At 31.5% G+C, this 19,547-nt stretch overlaps 1 protein-coding gene and 1 long non-coding RNA gene across 5 annotated transcripts in view; one reads left to right on the forward strand and one right to left on the reverse strand.

Moving 5' to 3' along the window:
* The first annotated feature begins 137 nt into the window (after positions 1-137).
* The window catches only part of LOC107996373 (uncharacterized), a 23,746-nt gene continuing 4,336 nt past the window's right edge, over positions 138-19,547 (forward strand). Inside the window, exons 1-12 of one of the 3 annotated variants that reach the window (XM_017054394.3) lie at positions 138-393; positions 9,719-12,251; positions 12,391-12,478; positions 12,610-12,760; positions 12,844-12,988; positions 13,054-13,101; positions 13,177-13,825; positions 13,911-15,863; positions 15,955-17,697; positions 17,785-18,025; positions 18,121-18,258; positions 18,329-19,547. The exon at positions 18,329-19,547 is cut by the window's right edge and continues 4,336 nt beyond it. In XM_017054394.3, coding sequence (XP_016909883.2) covers positions 10,027-12,251; positions 12,391-12,478; positions 12,610-12,760; positions 12,844-12,988; positions 13,054-13,101; positions 13,177-13,825; positions 13,911-15,863; positions 15,955-17,697; positions 17,785-18,025; positions 18,121-18,258; positions 18,329-18,786 — 7,839 coding nt within the window. In that variant the 5' untranslated portion in view covers positions 138-393; positions 9,719-10,026 and the 3' untranslated portion in view covers positions 18,787-19,547. Of the gene's footprint in view, positions 394-9,718; positions 12,252-12,390; positions 12,479-12,609; positions 12,761-12,843; positions 12,989-13,053; positions 13,102-13,176; positions 13,826-13,910; positions 15,864-15,954; positions 17,698-17,768; positions 18,026-18,120; positions 18,259-18,328 lie in introns of those variants that run through there. The other 2 variants (XM_062078597.1, XM_062078598.1) reach the window with 2 other exon arrangements.
* Positions 6,939-8,773, reverse strand: LOC133666589 (uncharacterized). Of its 2 annotated transcripts, XR_009830930.1 has the most exons (3): positions 7,753-8,752; positions 7,372-7,628; positions 6,939-7,250 (listed from the first exon to the last, which is right to left on the reverse strand). It is a non-coding gene; the product is annotated as an uncharacterized LOC133666589 (long non-coding RNA). The 2 variants fall into 2 exon arrangements; XR_009830929.1 differs by having other exon boundaries at positions 7,372-8,773.

Here is a 19,547-nt window from a genome sequence, read left to right on the forward strand (position 1 = left end):
AAGTTTTAAATTGAATCGTATTATGCATTTATCAAAAACAAATCTATGTATTTTCGAATAATTGAAAATGGCGGGTTGATGGCAGCGCCGGAAGTTATCTGGGTTCGAGGCTTCATTGCTTGCGAGTCCGTGGATGTGAACCTTTGTTTTGTACAGAAGAATGGCTGCCATCTTTAGTTTTCGATGGATGTTTTCCGAAGAGATCGTGAATTCTCATATTTATTGTGGTATTTAATAACGTAATAAAATCTCGAATAGTGAAATAACGTTTTCCGCGATGTAAAGAGTGTTTTTTCGTATATTATTTAAGCTGCCCTGGTGTCAATTCCACTAAAAAATGCTTGTGTTTACATCCAAGTTTAAAGTGAGCTTCTGTATTCCTGTCATATTAAGGTAAGCAATACATTTTTATCAATTTCTATTACTTTAAATAATCAGAAAGTTTTAGTTGGAATGACAAGTATTAAAAATTTAATAGAATTGTAATACGATAGATAGGTGTAATGTTACATTCTGTTCATATTATGAATCGTTTTTGACATTCAAATTATTATGTATTTTGTGTTTTTTTTACAAATTGTTTTTGAAAATATAAAATAGTATTATTGTTAAAAATTTTTTTATAATTTTATTGATATTTATTATATTTCATGACATATTATTATATCGCATTTAATAAAAAAAAAATTTTAATATCGCGAAACTTCGATTTCGGCATCTTAAATTGATTTCGATTGCATTTTTTTTATTGTCTTTTTATAATAATACAAAATTTAAAACGTATTTGTTAGCTGCAATTTTTGTTTCTGAATGGTGGCAACAATGATTAGTAAAATGGTGAGTGAGTACAGGTCAACCACATCATACACATACTACTTTAAAATTATATGATTAACTTTCCTGTAATATTTAAATATTTATCCCATATTTTTTTATTTCCTTTTTCATAAGCTTTTAGAATTTTTTGAATAATTATTTTTTAATTTCTTATGTTAATTATAAATTAAATTATTGAATTTCTTTTTTACATTATTTGTTAAGCAAATTATGTTCGATTTTATTTAGATATATGTTAATCACATTTTATTATTATATCTATTATTTATCAAAAAAATTTTAATAATAATAAGTATATAAAAAATGAATTTGAATTCTTGTTTATTTTATTCTACAGATTGATTAATAAATCGATGATTTTATTTTGCAATTATATCTGTATAGTTACTACAGAAAAAATAAGAAAAATAAGTAAATAAATGATAAGATTTTTAAAAATAATTGTTCTATAGCATATTTATTTTAATAATATGAAATATAAAATTAATTTGTATATAAATATATATAATATTTATTTTTAGTAACAATATATATTTCATTCAAAGATCAACATCAATTAATAATATTATATATGTTTTAACTTTTTTTAATTGAATAATCATTGAATTATATTATGAAATATTATGGTCAAAACTAAATTATTAATTATTGAATATATAATACTTAATCATAAATTCTCATAAATTATGAAATAATTTTTAAAGTTTTTATAATATTTAGATGTACAAATTTTTATAAATTTATCTAATATTTTTATACAAATAAAAAAATTTATATATTGCAACTATTTTACGGCGGGAATAGAAAAATCTGCTAGGCGGCGCTAGTTTCTCTATAAGGTGGCCATATTGTTAGTACTCTCTTTTTCTTTCTTCCCTTTCCATTCCTTTCTTTAACATATATAGATGTGTGTGTGCGCATGTATATGTAGTATAATTATCTATCATTCGTCTTGTCTCTGCATTTACTTTCATCGACTTTTCTCGTTATCTTTTTTTTCTTGATTCTTTCATGATCCCAATCCTACTTTTCTCTTGTTGTTTCTTTTGTAAAATTCCGCGTATTTTTCTTTTCTGTTAAATTAAATTCTTTTTCGTACATATTATTATATGATATCTTCATCACGAGAATATAAAATTTATCAATTTTCAATGATTCTTTGTCTATTTTTTTCTTGATTTTTAACAATTTTAAAAAGAAAAAAATATCCAAAAATATAAAATTTTTCAATAATCTTTTGAAATTAAATATCTTAGATTTTGTTACATCAAATTATATATATATATAGTCTTATAATTACATAATAAAAATGTTTAACATTTATAAATCTTTTCTTTAAATATCTTATATTTAAAAAAAAATTATTTTTGTTTAATAGACCAAGCTATATGTATCTTAAGTTGCTTGTAAAATCATTTAGAATACTTATAGTGAAGTACATATGCAGATATGGTGTTCGTGGGTGGTTGTCAATAACCAAAGGCGTCGCTACGAATTTTCTCTACGAATTATTACTAATCGATTATAACAATTTTCTTTAGTTTTCCTTTATATTGTAAAATTGTTGATTTTATTATTATTAATTATAATTAAAATTATATTTTTTCTTTTTTCAAATATATATATTTTTTCTAACATGTATTTTAACATAAATCTTTAAGATAAATCTTTAAGAAAAATTTTTTTATAATTTAAAATTCATGTACATGATATAATAAATATAAAATGTGAAAGTATAGTTATTTAAATAAATTAAAGCTAAAATGATGAATAAAAAAACATGCAAATGGAAAAAAACAAAATTTAAATATTCGAACTCAAAATTTAATTTGGTAGAGTATGCCTTTGGTGGTAGCATTTGCTAGCTACGAGGTGAAATCGTATCGACCGCAAGGGAAGTTCGCGCGCAGTGAGGAGCACGCGCGATACATACTCGATTCATACAAGATAACCTGAAGAAAATTGTTCAGAAAAATCTATTATATCTTACGATATGTAATTTCTAATACTCAAACTAAAATTTATGATTCTAATAAATAAATTTTATCTCTTATTTTCATATCTTCTAAAAAATTAAATAAATTTATAAATAAATTTATATTAATATTATGAATATATATTCATATTAATATTAATTTTCGATGCTTCATAATTTTTAATCTTTTTGAATAATAAATCGGATTGCTTTCTATACAAATTTGAGTCATATGATATATAATAATTCAACTATTATTCATTTTTTTTTTATTAACATAACAGTAAAAGTATTCGGATTTATTCAAATTTATTGATTATCTCTCTTCCCTGATTATTATCATTAATCGATCTTATTAACGTTATCGAAAAAGATTCAATGTGCATACGACTATGTTTCAATTTGTTCATGATATACTATATATTTGATATATAGATGAATTCGTGTCATTATAAAATGATAGTTAAGATTATATCAATTATCAATAAATATTTGCTAATTTAATAAATTATTTATATCTAAATAAACTCTATAACTCTAAATTATCATAGTATATTTAGATTACACATAATATGTTATTAATTATGATTATGGGATATTTTTTTTACTTTTCATTTTCATTTATTTTTAATGAAAAATAAAATGAGTAAATATTTACGAGATATTGCTATTTAATCGTGATTCATCTCAAAGTTATTTGTTTTCGTATTGAGCATAAAGCTGTATATAAAATTAAAATGCTTTGTAAAAGGTACTATAGAATGAAATTAAGTTATTTAATATTGGTGTAATAATTTTTTTATTTATATATATTTTGAATCCAATGATTAGAACATTAATATTTTTAAATTCATTTAAAATATTTTGATAAATTATATTATCATGCTTTTCTGGTTAATTTCGATAGAAAATCAAACGTGGTAGAGAAACCAGAGACGATTTCGCAAGATTTACGCCGCAAAGAACCGATGCATTTCTTCGGGATGACATCAGAGTATATTAATGGTGCTTGCGGTTACTATGGGTTACAATATCCAGAATAAACGAAAGAGCGTGTATCGTGGCTAACTCTTTGCTGACAAAGAAATACACGTGTGCCGCTAGATCAGCTATAAAATATATTCTAAAAAAAAATGAATCATATATTCATTTTTTTTTGACCAAATCAATCATTATTTTTCTCTTTTATATTCGAGAAGAAAGTTCATTGCATATTACAATTATGTGAACTTCCGTTTAATAAATCGCTATGATAAGATTATTCCGCATACATGGTAAATTTTATTTCGAACATTAAACAGAAATATTAATTATTAATAAAAGATTATAATACCATATATAATCAAATAATAATTTATCAAATTATAAATGTTAATGGTTTTTATGTAGAGATAATTATATTTGTATGAGAAAAAAATTATATGATTGTAGAAGTGAAGGTACAGTTGTAACAAATATATGTGTAAATATACATATTCTGATTAGCGATGCAACTAAATACAAACAAAATCTAGTTCAGTTTGAAAGAGTTTCAAACTTAGGGTGTGTATGCGCGCGTGTGCATGATGTGTGCTATGCGCAGATGCATGTGTATGTGTGATATGCACGCTTTGGTAACCTTGGTTATAATAGAGGAGGTGCACAATGCTGGATCTTCATCTCTCGTCCCCTCATACTTCCATGCAATACATAGAATTGTTTAAATTATATCTAACGAGAATGTCTATTTTCATTCTTTTTCCTTTTTTCTTTTTTCCTAGATTTATATTATATTTATTTATTTAATATATATATATATATATTATATTTATATTTTTATCTATTTTTATCTATTAAATTTTTATTATTTTTTATTAGCAATATTAATCGAATCATAATTTATCGAAATTTCAAACAATAAAGTTTCAAATAAAAGTTGATTATTAATTAATGGGATGTTTTCTAATCAGTTTATAGGTATTTTGATCTTTCTTCATCGTATGATTACATTCCTAAGTGATTAATCCATAGAATCACATCGCGAAGCTCTCTACTACTGTAGTTATTGACAAGTAGAACGAAATTAAATAGACTTCTAACAATGTTATACTTATGATATATTCTTGTTGTATATTTGTTATAACCCATTCATTTACAAATTAAATTGTTGAAAGTATATTTTGCATTTTATAAAGTTTTGAAAAAATAAAAAATATGTTTCATGTAAATAATATAAGCCATCTTTTAGAAGTTTACTGAACGACTGTGATTCTCGTGATGTTGCATATCGACCGTCGCGAAAGTACGAAAAGGGATTGCAAAACTGCGGCGCGCACGAGCACATTCGCAGGCTTCGTGACGCTCCCATTCATTTACATGCATGATCGAGCGGAGTGGCACGAAACTCTCGTGGAATGGAGTGCTTGTTCTCCGCGCAACAACCATCTTCACGAGTACCGTTTAAATCCTTCCTTGCTTTTCTGTCTTTTGGATCTTTTTAACTTTGTAGAATTATCCACGCAATGTCTAATATATTTAATATAGAAGAAAAAAAGATTTTCAGAAACAAATAATCATGGAAATATTCAATCGCAAAGGAAAATTTTTTATACAGTGATAGCTATCCCAGACATATTATTGTTTTGTATTTCAATTTATTTCTAGCAGCAGTTCGCCATTTTCTATTATCTCTCTCGTTCTATCTGATATAGTGATCCTTCTTCTGCATCATTCTGCCATAAGCATGGCGAAGACAGCGCAAATGTAAAGAAAGGACAACATGATACCGGTTATTGGCGGAGAACTGGCATATTTCACCGAGTGTCCAGTAATCAGGCTTTTGTATACGACTTACTGTATGTTATATGCTCATACTCTCTCTCGTCATGAAGAAAAAGAAAGCAGAGCAAAAGATAGGCTTGGAGAAAAACGATATTGACTGGAAAAAAAGAGGGAGGAGTGATAAAGAAAGACAATTCGAACGTTTATTTAACATAGAAGTAATCATAGATATAGATAGTATCATTGATAATAAAAGATCACGTTATAATTTTGCTAATTTTCTTTTATATATGTTTTAATTATGATTTGAATAAACAAAAAGAAAATAAATAAAATTAATCTACTTTTTAGAAAAAACAAAAGAAAAAATATAATGATAGATCTAAACAGAACGTAATGGTATCTACATTTTTTATATATTGAATTTTTTATAGATTGAATTTTTCAAACTAGTTAATTATAATATGAGAATTGTTCTTTGAATTGAATTAAATTGAAAAAAGAGAATCTGGGTATCATTGCCAGTTCCATTCGCACGATTGCTTACAATCGAGCTTGTTACATGGCAGTAGAATGCGCGTTTCAGCTGCGCACGGGTAGCTAGTGAGAGCAACACCGTTTTCCTGCAACGTCGAATAGCCCTGTGGTGAGAAGGGGTCAGCGGAAGCGTCAAACAACTTGTTGGAGACGTCGACCTATGTCAAGTAACAATGCTCGATTGATAGTATTGTATACGACCTAATAATCTTTTAAATGAATTTTTTCCCACTTTTATGCATTAATACATAAATTCTATGATTTATAAATTTATTCTATGATAATTATATAGTAAAAAATAGTTTTTCATTGATATTTGATTGGTAAAACTTATTCGAAAAATAATGAAATTCATTTGCACGAAACAAAATTAGAATACAAATATCTATCATAGGAATGATCAGAAGTGGAAAAGAGGCAAGGAGATGGAATAGGAGAGCATCAAACGATAATCGTTCAGGAATAATTTTGGTTCGTATCGAATCAATGCAAGGGTCGAGGTACGCCAAGTAGGTCGCCACAAATCCCATTGCTGCCAACGTGACAAACTAACCCGTGCAACGCTCCACGCTCGAGCGCGTTTTACTCCGCGGCGAGTCGCGTGCGAAACCTTGTTAACTTCGCGACTATTGGAATGATTACGACAAAACTAGTCAGATTTTGATGTTATTATAAATCGACAGTTCTCTGTGTCGATTAATCCTTTACTCTTAAAGATAAAGTTATTCTTAGAAATATAGTACCAAATATAGATTTTTTTTCCTAATAATAAGTTATGCTTTGAATAAGTTATCATCCATGATAATCATTTGTCTAGTAACAAGTTTGATTAGTGTTGGAAAGATATTTATTGATATGATATTTTTAGGAAATTGTCAAGGATTATACTTGAGAATCTGTTTTTGTTAACATATTATGTTCTTTGTTAAGATATTATTTTATAATTAAATTTTTTTATAAGATCATTACATGAGCATAAAAATTACATTTTACGAAAATGCATCACGGAACATTTATTAGCCAACTCGGAATGGCATGTGTAACAGCTGAAACGAAGTTTATATTTAGCCACAGAAATATAGTTTTGTTTCTGTTACAAAGTATACAGTTACTTCTGGCAGTTTTCCTGATTTCATACCATCTGAAATAATATTACATCCAGACATACTCAAATATTCAAATAAACAAATCTTAAAAAACTGCATTTTTTAGAAAAAAGACAAGAATTATAATAAAAATTAATTGGCAGTGGATTTTCATACGGTTTGATTAAAATTAAATCCAACGCAGTACGGAACGGTGCATAACCTCGGTTAACAGACGCTTGCGTGATCGCACGATGGAAGCTGAATCTCTGCCATTGGCGTTTTGACAGTGCCGATAACGTCATTACACTGCAACCAGTCACGTGATGGCGATGCAGTTGTGTAACATATACACTTTTCTTGAATCGGTCACAACGCCCGCCAAATTGTTGATAGGAAATTCAATTCAATTTCATATAAGTAAATCTAAACATCTAAACGAGATAATGACTAATTTTATTAAAAATACATACTATTAATTATTAACGAAGTTTCTTCAATTATAGATAACTAGGATAACAGACATATATTGTATAAAATTCAATATTTTTTTCTTACAATCCTAATTAGTGAGGATTTTTTATATTTCTATAAAACTTCATCCAATTAGCACTGCCTCTTTTGAAAATGTTTGTCTGCGATAAAAACTTGAGAAACGACCATACAATTGTTGATGGTTTTTAATAGTAGCAGCACGTGCCACTGACAATGAGTGCAGTAGAAAAGGTAGTGTACGCATCGACAAACTTGTCTTCTATTCACGTATTCATCACGTGATTCTGACTCCAGTTTCGTTTGCCGTGGAATTTTTTATTTCGCGATATCTTTAAATTTGCCTTAACGACTGATGTTATTAGTGACATTTAGTTTGTAAATTAAATAACCACGAATAAGAAAACAATATTTATAATTATATAGGATGATATTAATTTTAATTTATAGATTATCTTTTATAACTTAAATTGATTTGTATTTTCGATTTTATTTTGCAATAAATAATTATTTTTAGCTATGATATAATCTATTCTTTTTACATTACAAATCATATTGAATTTTTTGTTTATTATTTTAATCCTTAATCAATATTAACTATAACATTTATTTTTATATAGAATGCATCTTATAAGATAAGATAAAATAAGTTTTTAAATTTACAGTAAGAAATAGTAGAAATAAAAGAATTCACATAACTATTCTTACTTGATTTCTTACTTGACTATCACCTCTCACATTTGAAAGTATTTCTATGTTATTTGGATTTGTTTTGCTGGTTACATTATATTTTCTCTCTTATCGATAGTTACACGAAGCGAATTAAGCTTGCGATAATTTCCATAACTATGACTGGCCAGTACTTTATATTTTTTATATTCAGTCGGTTGTTTACATCAAGCAGTTTGAGTTTAGTCGAGGAAATTGATAATACTAATTTATTAGGAGCGCACGACGTACAGACGAGGTAGTAAAATACGCAGGCACACTTGGCGCGAATCCAGCCGCACGTGCGGACTTGACATGCTGGCAAATGCTTATCGTAACGTACGATTTGTTACGTTTTTCTCTGAAGTATTTTTTTATCATTTTTGAAATTGAAAGTAATTATTATATATATATGGCTCATTATTTGTATTTTTTAAAATAACAATAATATATGATATATTTAGAATTTTATATGCGATAAAATTATAATACAAAATGAATCGGAGTTCGATGATTATAAGATGTAAAAAATATATAAATTCCTATAGTTTGCATTTTGTTTCAATTTGATGCTGTTAGATGGCAGCGATATTTCAGCAATGGCGGATACTTTAACAAACTATAATAAATTGATCTCTTTTCAATTTTTTTGAATTATTTTTTATCACAATATTTATAAACTTTTTTTACAATAATTCATATTAAAGAATTTTAATTATAGATGACAAGAATCATAGTAATTAAACATTTACAATCTATCCATAGTTTAATCTCTTTAAATTAAATGATTTAATTTTATTGCGTGAACTAACAAGGAATATTATCAATGCGAACAAGAAGTATTGTTTCTAACATTATTCGTCTCTATCTCAATTTTAACATCGTAATTAAATACTTTAAATGCATATCTTCTTAATTTTCTTTTCTTTTTCATTGTTGATAAGTATCAGTATACATATAGTTATGAACCGATTAACAGATATTTACTGATATTTATATGAATTTGCAAAAATGTAATGATTTATATTAGATAACTAATTATTTTATCAAAGTATTGAAAAGAAACGTTTTTCTGAATCAATAGCTTTGAGTATTGCATTGCACTACATCATGGACATTAAATAATTAATAGACCTTGCAAAATGTTTCGGTTAAAGTACATAACTAACCGATCAATTTTCAAAAACATTTCTCTTCGAAAGATTATTATCGTAAAATTTTCACAATTTCTTTATTTCATTTTTTTCTATTATAAATTTATCTTTATCAAATTTTCAAAAATTTAAATGAAACTAATGGCAAAATTCTCGATCGTATGTTACAGCCTATGGTTCAGAATCCTCAAATAGCGGAATTGAAGAGCGTGGTATCCCGTCAAGCTGCCGGGCGAGGATAGCCATTCGATCTTAATTTGCTCGAGTTTCCAATTGGCGTGATCGAAAGGCCTCCAAAACGTCGACCCCGTCGGTGATCAAGTTATCGGGGGGTGGAACAGGTGGGGGTGGGGAACAATTGTCCCCAGGGTCTGACCCACCTCCCCCGGTATCCCCAGCCGAGCATACCGATACTAACGAGAATGATGTCGCTACATCGAAATGCGTTGACAGCTTTCCACAGAGCGCTGAAACCACCATGAGCTTTGTCCTGCAATTGGGCACGGTAGAAACATCCCTCGAAAAGAACTCTGATACTTCGCCACCTTCGTCGATGAATCAGGAAACTTCAAACATAACGGTTACTGGAAACGATGATACTGGCAAATCTCAGATTCTTCAATGTTTAGAAAGCAGCGCCGAAATTTCAGCCGGTCATGTTATCTCCTTCTCAACTGTAAAATCAGTTAGCGTTACTTACCCGATGGCGAAAGCCGTTAGAGAAGTGCAGAGAATCACTGGTTCTCAAACAAATACCACCCAGGTATTGTCGACTCGCGTGATCTCACAGAAAGTACCGTCGTCTATCCATCAGACTCAATCCGCACCTTTAACACTAAACGCATCTTCCAACGTTACCCATATCCCGGTAAACACTCAGTCTTTGCCATCGCCAGGCAGCGGAATGGCACATGTATATCCTTTGCAGCACGCAGTGTCTACACAGAGCAAACAGCAAAGTAGAAATCAAACAGTCACCTGTGAGAGTAAACAACAACAACAACAACAACAGACTACAATATCTAGTTTGCAAACTAGCATGCCCTTGAAGGTTCAACCGGTATCTTCGCAATTAGTTGTAAGCAACAATGCAGTTAGAGCCATTACTACCGCTACTTCATTGCCCAATATTCAAAGGATACATGTGAAGGCGCAAAATATCGTCGGACAGGCTCAGACAGTTAACTTGCAAAAAGTGAAAGCCGTGACTAATGTCAGTCAAGGGGTAACCGTTCAAAGAAATTCCGTACCCAGGATACAAACCGTACAGAAGACTCAAGTGTCAACTGTTACATCCCAATCTACCCAGTTCGCTGTTAATCAAGTCACGAACAATGCCAATGTACAGAGAGCTCAACAAGGCAATCCGACGCTCCAAAAAGCACAAACGAATACCTCGAGCACACAGAAAGTAGCGCAGATCTATAATAACCAAAAGATGTCATCACAGATGTTAAATAGCCATCCGAATCATAAAGCACAATTACAACAAATAACGAGTAATCAACAGCAGGGATTACAAAAAATACAAGTTCAATCACAGAAAACAGTAACTGTGCCAAGACAACAATCAAACACTACAGGAGGAAATAATGTTCAAAAATCTAACAACTCTGTAGCTGGCATACAGAAAGTACAAGTAGTAGGACAAGTACAATGTCAACAGCAATTACCACAGGTCCAAAAACATGTGCAACAGGTTCAACCATCACAACATCAAAGATCACAATCTACAGCAACCTTGCAAAAATCTCAAACTGTAGCCACAGTCAATTCTAATAGAGTGCAATCAATCACCAATGTTTGCAAAAGTAATAGCGTTCCGAATATTACTAAAACATCGCAAAATGCCAATTTATTAACTGTGAACAAGCAACCAGTAATCTCACAGCCGCAACAATCGCAGCAAGTACATATCCAAAACTCGTCCCAATTACAGCAACAGTTGTTACAACAAACTTCACAGCAACAATCGCAGCAACAAATGCAAAAACAGCCACAACAACAACAAACGAACACGAATTTACAAACACAAAGAAGTCACAATATTACAAACGTCCATCAAAAAGTTGCGACGATTGCGACAATTCCTAATAACCAACGAACCCAAGTAGTAAATTCTAAAATACAACAGCAACAGATGGTAATGAGAGTAGGCGTACCAAAGAACCAAACACAAAATTTACAAAGTAATTTGAAAAACGTACCTCAAAAAATTACGAATACGGTTAAAAATTCAAACTCACAGAATGTCGTGCAACAATCATTGCACAGAAATACGAATGTGCAGCCAGTAAAAATAATCCAACAACAACAGAATGTTATAGGACCGCAGAATGCTCAAAAACAACCTGGATGTATCAAAACAATACCGCCACAAAAACCAGCTCAAAGGAATCATACACAGAAAGTAGCTGGTATTAAGACCTCTTTAAATACAAATGTAGCTTCTGTAAAAAATCAAGGATCAACAACTGCAGTTGCACAAAAGGCAAGCATCAAAACATTGCTTCCTCAACAGACTGTTGCTACGAATATGTTGTTGCATAAAAATCAACCAATTAAAATTCAACAGCAAACGATACAACAAAAACAGCTTATCACATCATCGCAGTTTCCTCAGCAAATTAGACAGCAATCTGGACAAGTGAAGACATTATTACCAGTAACTAGTATGGATACTCGCAAGGATATAGAGAACAAGTTAGTATTTTTAATAGATAGAGTTGTTAAAAAAGAAATTGTTATTCTTAATAAATTTATATATATTTATATTTATAGAAAATAAATTTGTTAATAAATTTTGTTAATAAAATTTGTTAATAAATATCAATATTTTTAGAACCGAATCTGAATTGCGTGAATCGAAAGAAGATGAACGTCAACAACGTCCTACAACTCCAATTATAAGAATACCCCCTCCTTACGAGGTAACATATATTATAGTAAACATAATATACAAAATTTAATAACGAATCTTCAGAATCATTTTTGCAGTGTGCACTGTTGCATTTTGTAGTCATATATAGTTGTTCCTAGAACACTTAATTCTTGATTATAGTGTCTTCAGTACGTCCTACAGGATCACAATTATGGAGCACCACCTCCACGAACACCATCACCTCCGTCACCACCGTCTCATCCAAAACAACCCATCAATGGTGGCGGAAATTCGACTGCAACATCTCAGCATTCTTATATTTATGGAAAAGGTATTTTTATAATCTGTAACAATTCAGTTCATAATGATGGAAGAAAAAATATATTTTTAATGAAATGTTGTTCTTCATTATAGTTGTTACTGGCACTAATGTGGATGATGATGCAGCCAGTGTTATTAGTAGTGAAACAGGTAGAGATGCTGAATTAGAAGGTGAAGAAACAGAAACAGCTCCTGAAGGAGAAGGAGATGATGAAGATAGTGTTACTAGATGTATATGGTAAATATTCAATTTAAAAATTAATCGATGAAAAATACTTAATAAAATTTAATATTTACTTCTAGTGATTTTGAACATGATGATGGATACATGATTTGCTGTGATCGATGTTTGTAAGTTTAAATAAAATTGTCCAAATGTAAAACAAAATTTTATATAATATTATACTAACAAATATATGATTACAGAGTATGGCAACATGTTGATTGCATGGGTATAGATCGTTCTAACATTCCTGATGAGTATCTTTGTGAAATTTGTCGACCACGACGTGTAGATAGACAAAGAGCACGTGCTTTGCAAATGCGTAAACGAGAAGAATTGTTAAATTCAGATACATCATCCGATACATCATCTACCAGTTCGGCAGATACTGATGTTGGTGTAAACACAATTCCAAAAAAACGAACTATACAACAGCAAATTCCTCGACGAAAATCCGAACCACCACAAGTAAGGCGACTGAATAACAATAATAACAACAATAATAATAATGTCGCAAAAAGACAAAGAAGAGATTCACATCCAAGACAATCTAGTACTGTTCGTAAGAAAGAAACTACAAAACGTGGTCCAGGAAAGCGTAAAGCAAAACGAAGAATGAGTTTAGAAGATAAAGAAGAAGAAGCTCAAGATACATGGAGTTCCAACGTCGCACCATTAAGACAATGGATTGAACGTTACGAAGAAGCTGTAACAAATCATTATAGTCCAGAATTAAGAGCTAGGATATCATCTATTAAAGTGAATGGCACACATAGCGATTTGAGACAAAATAATATGAATGTTATTGCCACGGGAAAATATAGGCTCAATGTTCACAGTAATAATGTTAGGGTAAGTATGAACATATTTTATAATGGAAAATTTGTTTTAATTATTTTTTATTTAAAATAAATAATAAATTTTATTTTTTATATAGTTTTTGGTGGCAACAATGTATCTTCCACCAAATACACCTGTCGTTGAATTACGTGGAAAGTATATGTTGAGTACACAACATCGACCATCCTATCCTCAAGGAAGACAACATACCCAGAGACCTGGACCTTTTGTATTCTTTTATCGATTACCACGAGATGGTACAGAAGTTTGTGTAGATACCAGAACGTATGGAAACGATGCTAGATTTGTGCGACGTAGTTGTAAACCTAATGCGGAAGTGAAACACTGTATAGAAAAGGGAACATTACATTTATATATTGTGACCACAACCGCGATTGAGAAAAATGCTGAAATTACAATCAGACATGAACAACACGATCTCTTGTTATCACCTAATCCAAATAGCTCTATGATGCCTATTATCTGTGCGTGTAATAATCCAAGAGAATGCCAAATAGTGTCTCTAAATCAATTGAACAGAAGAGGAAGTAACGGAGCATTGGCTGAAAATGCTGATGGTCGAGAACGAAGACGAAGGGGTAGACGAAATACAATTTGTGAGGATAGCGATTCTTCGACTGTGATGTCTAATAGTACTATTATTGCACAACCTGCACCACCACCAACGACAGTATCATCAGTATCTGCACCACCGAGAAGAACAGTTACAACAACTATAGCGTCAAATACAATGCGTCAACTATCTAAGGAGGAATCGTTAACGGTAGTTCAACAGCCACAGACTTCTCCAAATTTAAGTCAATCTATACCTTCGGAAATTAAGAAAGACAAAAAGAAAATGACCAGGGAAGAAAGAAAAATGGAAGCCATTATGAAAGCTTTTGAAAGATTGGAAAAAGCGGAACAAAGGAAGCAAGAAGTTCAAGCACGAAATGCACAACGAAAGGAATCTGGTGGTACGCATAGTGATAACGAAGATAGTCATAGTTTGACGATGCAATCTAAACAGAAACAACAAAATTCTGATAGACCTTTGAGACGGAAAAGAAAAAAAGGTAGAGCAAGAACTACTAGTACTTCTCAGTCACAAGGTACTAGCCGAAGAACAAGATTGAATTCTGCGGATTCCGATGAATCGTCTGGAGAAGAAAGTAATTCGATGCAATCACCACCTTTATTGAGTCAAAATCATTCGCAAAATCGAGATACTCCTTATTCTTCTTATTTAAATACGCCTGCCAAGAACACGAATGAAAGTGTGACAACACCTGCTCATCAGGGAATTCCAACAGCTGCTGGTCTGCTCTTAGCTTTAGCAAATTCTAATGCACCTGGACCTAGTTCACCACCTCTACAGCAACCAACACCAGTTAAGAGTCCAACTTGCGATAGCGGTGCAAGCAGCAGTTCTCAAAGTTCAACTCCATCTACTCCTTTATCTTCGGCTTGTTTGCTAGTCGCAGCAGCAGTTGGTCCTTTAGCTCCTGGCTTTAAATTTCCAAAAACCAAAAAAGTTCTAATGAATGAATGGTTGAAAGAGTCGCCAGATCCATCACAAAGCAATATATCTCAAATGTCACCATTACCAGCATTACCACCAGCTTCCACTTCGAATTCGATAAATTCTCTTTGTAGATCAGATTTTTCTTTACCAACAGACACATCCGCAGAGTTTTTAACACAGAGTTATGCGGCTAAGAGTTTAGCAACTCTTGTGCAAGCAGCAAACTCCGTCTCTGGAATTTGCGATTCACCACCACAACGCAAACAGGCGATTAGTGGCAATACGGTATGCCCTGTTTCCACAGGATCTGCCAAAAAAAGATGGTTACGTCAAGCTATATCCGAAGAATGTGATTCACCAAATAGTCGACCAGACAGTCCGCCGACTAGTGAAATGGTAGCTCCACCAAAGAAAAGAAGAATAGCCAGAGAAAGTTTGTCATCAGATAATTATACTCCACCAACAACACCTACTATGTTAGTTCCTGAATCTACTCCGAATAATAGATCTTTGTGTCCTAATGAAGTAAGTTATTATTAATTTATATATTAAAATATTGTTTATAAGTAAATTAAAATTTATTTTAATTTATCTTTTAATTAAATTTTTTTTCCAGGATGATTTTATCGAACACTTACAGTCGTCATTAATTGAACAAAATGATGAACGTCATATGACAACAGAATCTATAAAACAGGAAGTTGTTTCACATGTAAATTCGGATGAGACTGTACGGCAAAAACTTTCGATAGATATTCCACAGGATTTTCAAGTTAAAACTATGAAATCTGAAAAACATATAATACAGATGAACACTTCGTTGGTGAAAGAAGAGAACATTGAAATAAAAAAAGAAAAAAATATAGAAATGGATTGTGACACTTACATGCATTTGGAATCAAAACCTTTTGTTAAAGATGAATTACGATCTATTAAAAATGAATTTATCAACAATCAAAAGGATAAGAGTAAAGAAGAGTACATTATTAAAAAGGAAGAAAATTCAAACATAGAAAAGGGTACAGTTGAGATAATCGATCAGAATGAAGGTGATACAGAAATGGAAGATTTCAGCTCTCCAATTGCTGTTATGGAATCAGATGCAATTTTAAAGCAACGAGTAGCTGAAATGAGACTTGAATATGGAGGTGGTATAAATGAGATAGTTAAAGTTGAAGATGATAAATGTGATGATAAAAGATCTGAGGATACAAAATGTGAAATAAAATCCGACGATAACATGTCAATTGATGAATTTGATGTTGAAGCTCAGATGAAAAAAATTACTGGTGATGATGGAAATGATTATAAAGAAAAAGTAGATACTAGTTCCGAAAAAGATAAAAGTATGGATGGTATCGAAGGTTTAATGGAAAGTTCTAAGGAAGATTCAGAATCTGAGGATAAAGAAATGGACGATGTAAAATATGAACCATCATTCAAATCATTTAATTTAAATCATGAAGAAAAATTGTTTAAAGAATTTGAAAGCAAATCTGATCCTGATCCTGATCCTGATCCTGATCCTAATCCCGATCCTGATCCCGATCCCGATCCTGAACCTGATCCCGATCCCGATCCTGAACCTGATCCTGATCCCGATCCTGAACCTGATCCCGATCCCGATCCTGATCCTGATCCTGATCCCGATCCCGATCCTGATCCCGATCCTGATCTTGATCCTGATCTTGATCCTGATCTTGATCCTGATCCTGATCCTGATCCTTCAATGGAGAATAGTATTAAAGAAATTGAACAGATTCAGGAATCTCAGAAAATAGAACAGCCGTCCACATTTGTTACATCATCAGAAGAATCCATTTTTGAATCTGCATCCTCTAATATAGATACAGAATCTATTGTAGAACCACCAAAGATTTTTCATTCCATTCCACCATTAAGTGAACGTATTCGTAAAAAAACAGAAACTACAAATGCTTCAAAAAGTCAATTAAATTTTGAAGCAGCTATAATCGAATCCACCATTAACATGGAGACAGAAGATGAATCGAAAAATGGTGAAGAAAAGTCTATGCTTTCAACGGCTTTAAGAGAATTGCTGGAAGCCAAATTGGATGATCTGACACCTAATGATGTTAAAGAAGAAATAACTAACACCGAAGAAAATAATATTACGTATATCGAATCAAAATCTGAGAATTCGGAACAAAATATAGAAATACAAGAATCTGTATTAAAATCTTCTCAAAATATTCATAATGTTGAAGAAATTCCAGTAAAAGAAGAAGAAGTTCCACCTAAAGAAATCAAACGATTAAAGGATCCGAGAACCGTTGTTCCAAATAGTATGCCAGCTCCTACATTTAAACCTGAAACAATTCCTCCTGTTAAACGAAAGGTTAGAATAACTATAGAATAAAATCTTATTTTCGAAGTTATTCAACTATGTGTTTCTTGTTTATTCAAAAGTAATTTGTCATTTTAGTTATCCATATCAGAATATCGTAAACGGAAACAACAATCATCTGGAACACCTCCAGAACCTGAACCATCGAGTGATTCTACAACAGATAAAAGCGGAGCTAGAGGTAGATCAGACAGTGCAAGCAGCGGAACTTCATCACTTAGCTCTGATGAAGAAGGTTCAAAAATCTCATTATCTCTCGATATACCAACCTTAACCACATTACCGCTTTTCAATAATGCGGAAGGAGAAGAAAAAAAAGGTTAATATAAATATAATATATAATAATAGATAATAATGAAAGATTTAGATTATTCGTGTTAAAAATCATATATAATTTCATTAATGTTTTTATAGGTGGTGAGGAGGGAACAATTGGTTGGTCTGCAGCACCAACTTTAGTTGAACGTCAAAGAGAAAATCTTACAGAAAGATTAAAACGAGAATTTGGATTATTTCTTAGCGACGACGAAGAAGAAAGAGCTCGTAAACACGGTAAATATTCTATATATTAGATTTTTATATTCTTAATATTATGCTTCTACACGATTGTAAATTATTACAGGTCTAACAGCAGAGGCAATATTAAAAGCACGAAAAGCGTCTCCACCTCATCCCAATGTATCAAATACTCCACCAGGTTATCCGCTACCGCAATTGCCTCCTCAGCCTTATATTCCTCCTCCAGGATCCGCACCCATTCATTATCCTCAATTCCAAGCTAAACCTTGTTCCGTTCAATATCCAAACTTCACAGTCCCACAGAATACTTCACAACCAGTCTATGCGAATGCTACGCCTCAGACCTCTGCAAACAAGCAGGCACAACAATTCTTAATACCTCAAGCGTCACAAGCACCGCCGGGCTCAAATCCATATCCTCCTCAATTTATTCCACCATCTACCACTGCAGTATCGATCTCCAAGTATACATCTGTGACTCCGCCATCTGGAAATCAAATATATCCTGCAACTGGCCAATCACAAAAGCAATTTTACAATCATCCGGCACCAAGATCTTAACCCACATAAAAGGTAGTGCTATCGAAAAGTTATTAGTTGGGAAATTTTTATTACACTTGGCCGGATTATGAATTAAATCATTAATTCATAACAGCAGAATAAACACCAGATTTATGGCTGGTTGCTTAATTCCATTAGATTAAAATGTTAAGTTATCCTTTGTAGTTTAAAATGAAAGGAAGTAAAACAAGATATTTTGAGTGTGGAACAGAAAATAAATTCACGATCTTTTCTTTCTTATGTCGTTCGTGTTATAGCAAAATGGTATTTAGATTATATATGACAAAATGATAATTCATGCACACGATTGGCATGTGAGAAGAGATTCGTGATACCAGGTGCTACACTGTTCTCGCTTATATAAAAAACATTATGCGTACACCGTTGACTGCGAAGGAAGAAACATAAGAAATATTAATGCTTCTGATGGTTTCGGAGACGCACTCGATGGAATTCGCGTGGCCTAAAATGACAATTAAGTATTTTGAACTGGAAAAGAAACAGAGAAAAATGAAAGAAAACAAAACGTAGTGTTCTTGTGTATTATGTATAATGACCGTGTTTAAGAAAATTATTGGCATCTAAGTACTATGGCCAAAAGTGTATTGAACATTGTACACTTTTAATATCGGTGAAATGGTGCCCTAAAAAACATTTATATATAGCATTAGTCCAATTTTGACGAAACTATAACAAAGTTGGAATTAATCCGAAATAATAATGGTGATATACGTTGTTTCGGAAGCTCTACAGTTATATAT

The sequence above is a fragment of the Apis cerana genome, linkage group LG8 (assembly GCF_029169275.1).
Source record: "Apis cerana isolate GH-2021 linkage group LG8, AcerK_1.0, whole genome shotgun sequence".
Classification (NCBI taxonomy): Eukaryota; Metazoa; Arthropoda; class Insecta; order Hymenoptera; family Apidae; genus Apis; species Apis cerana.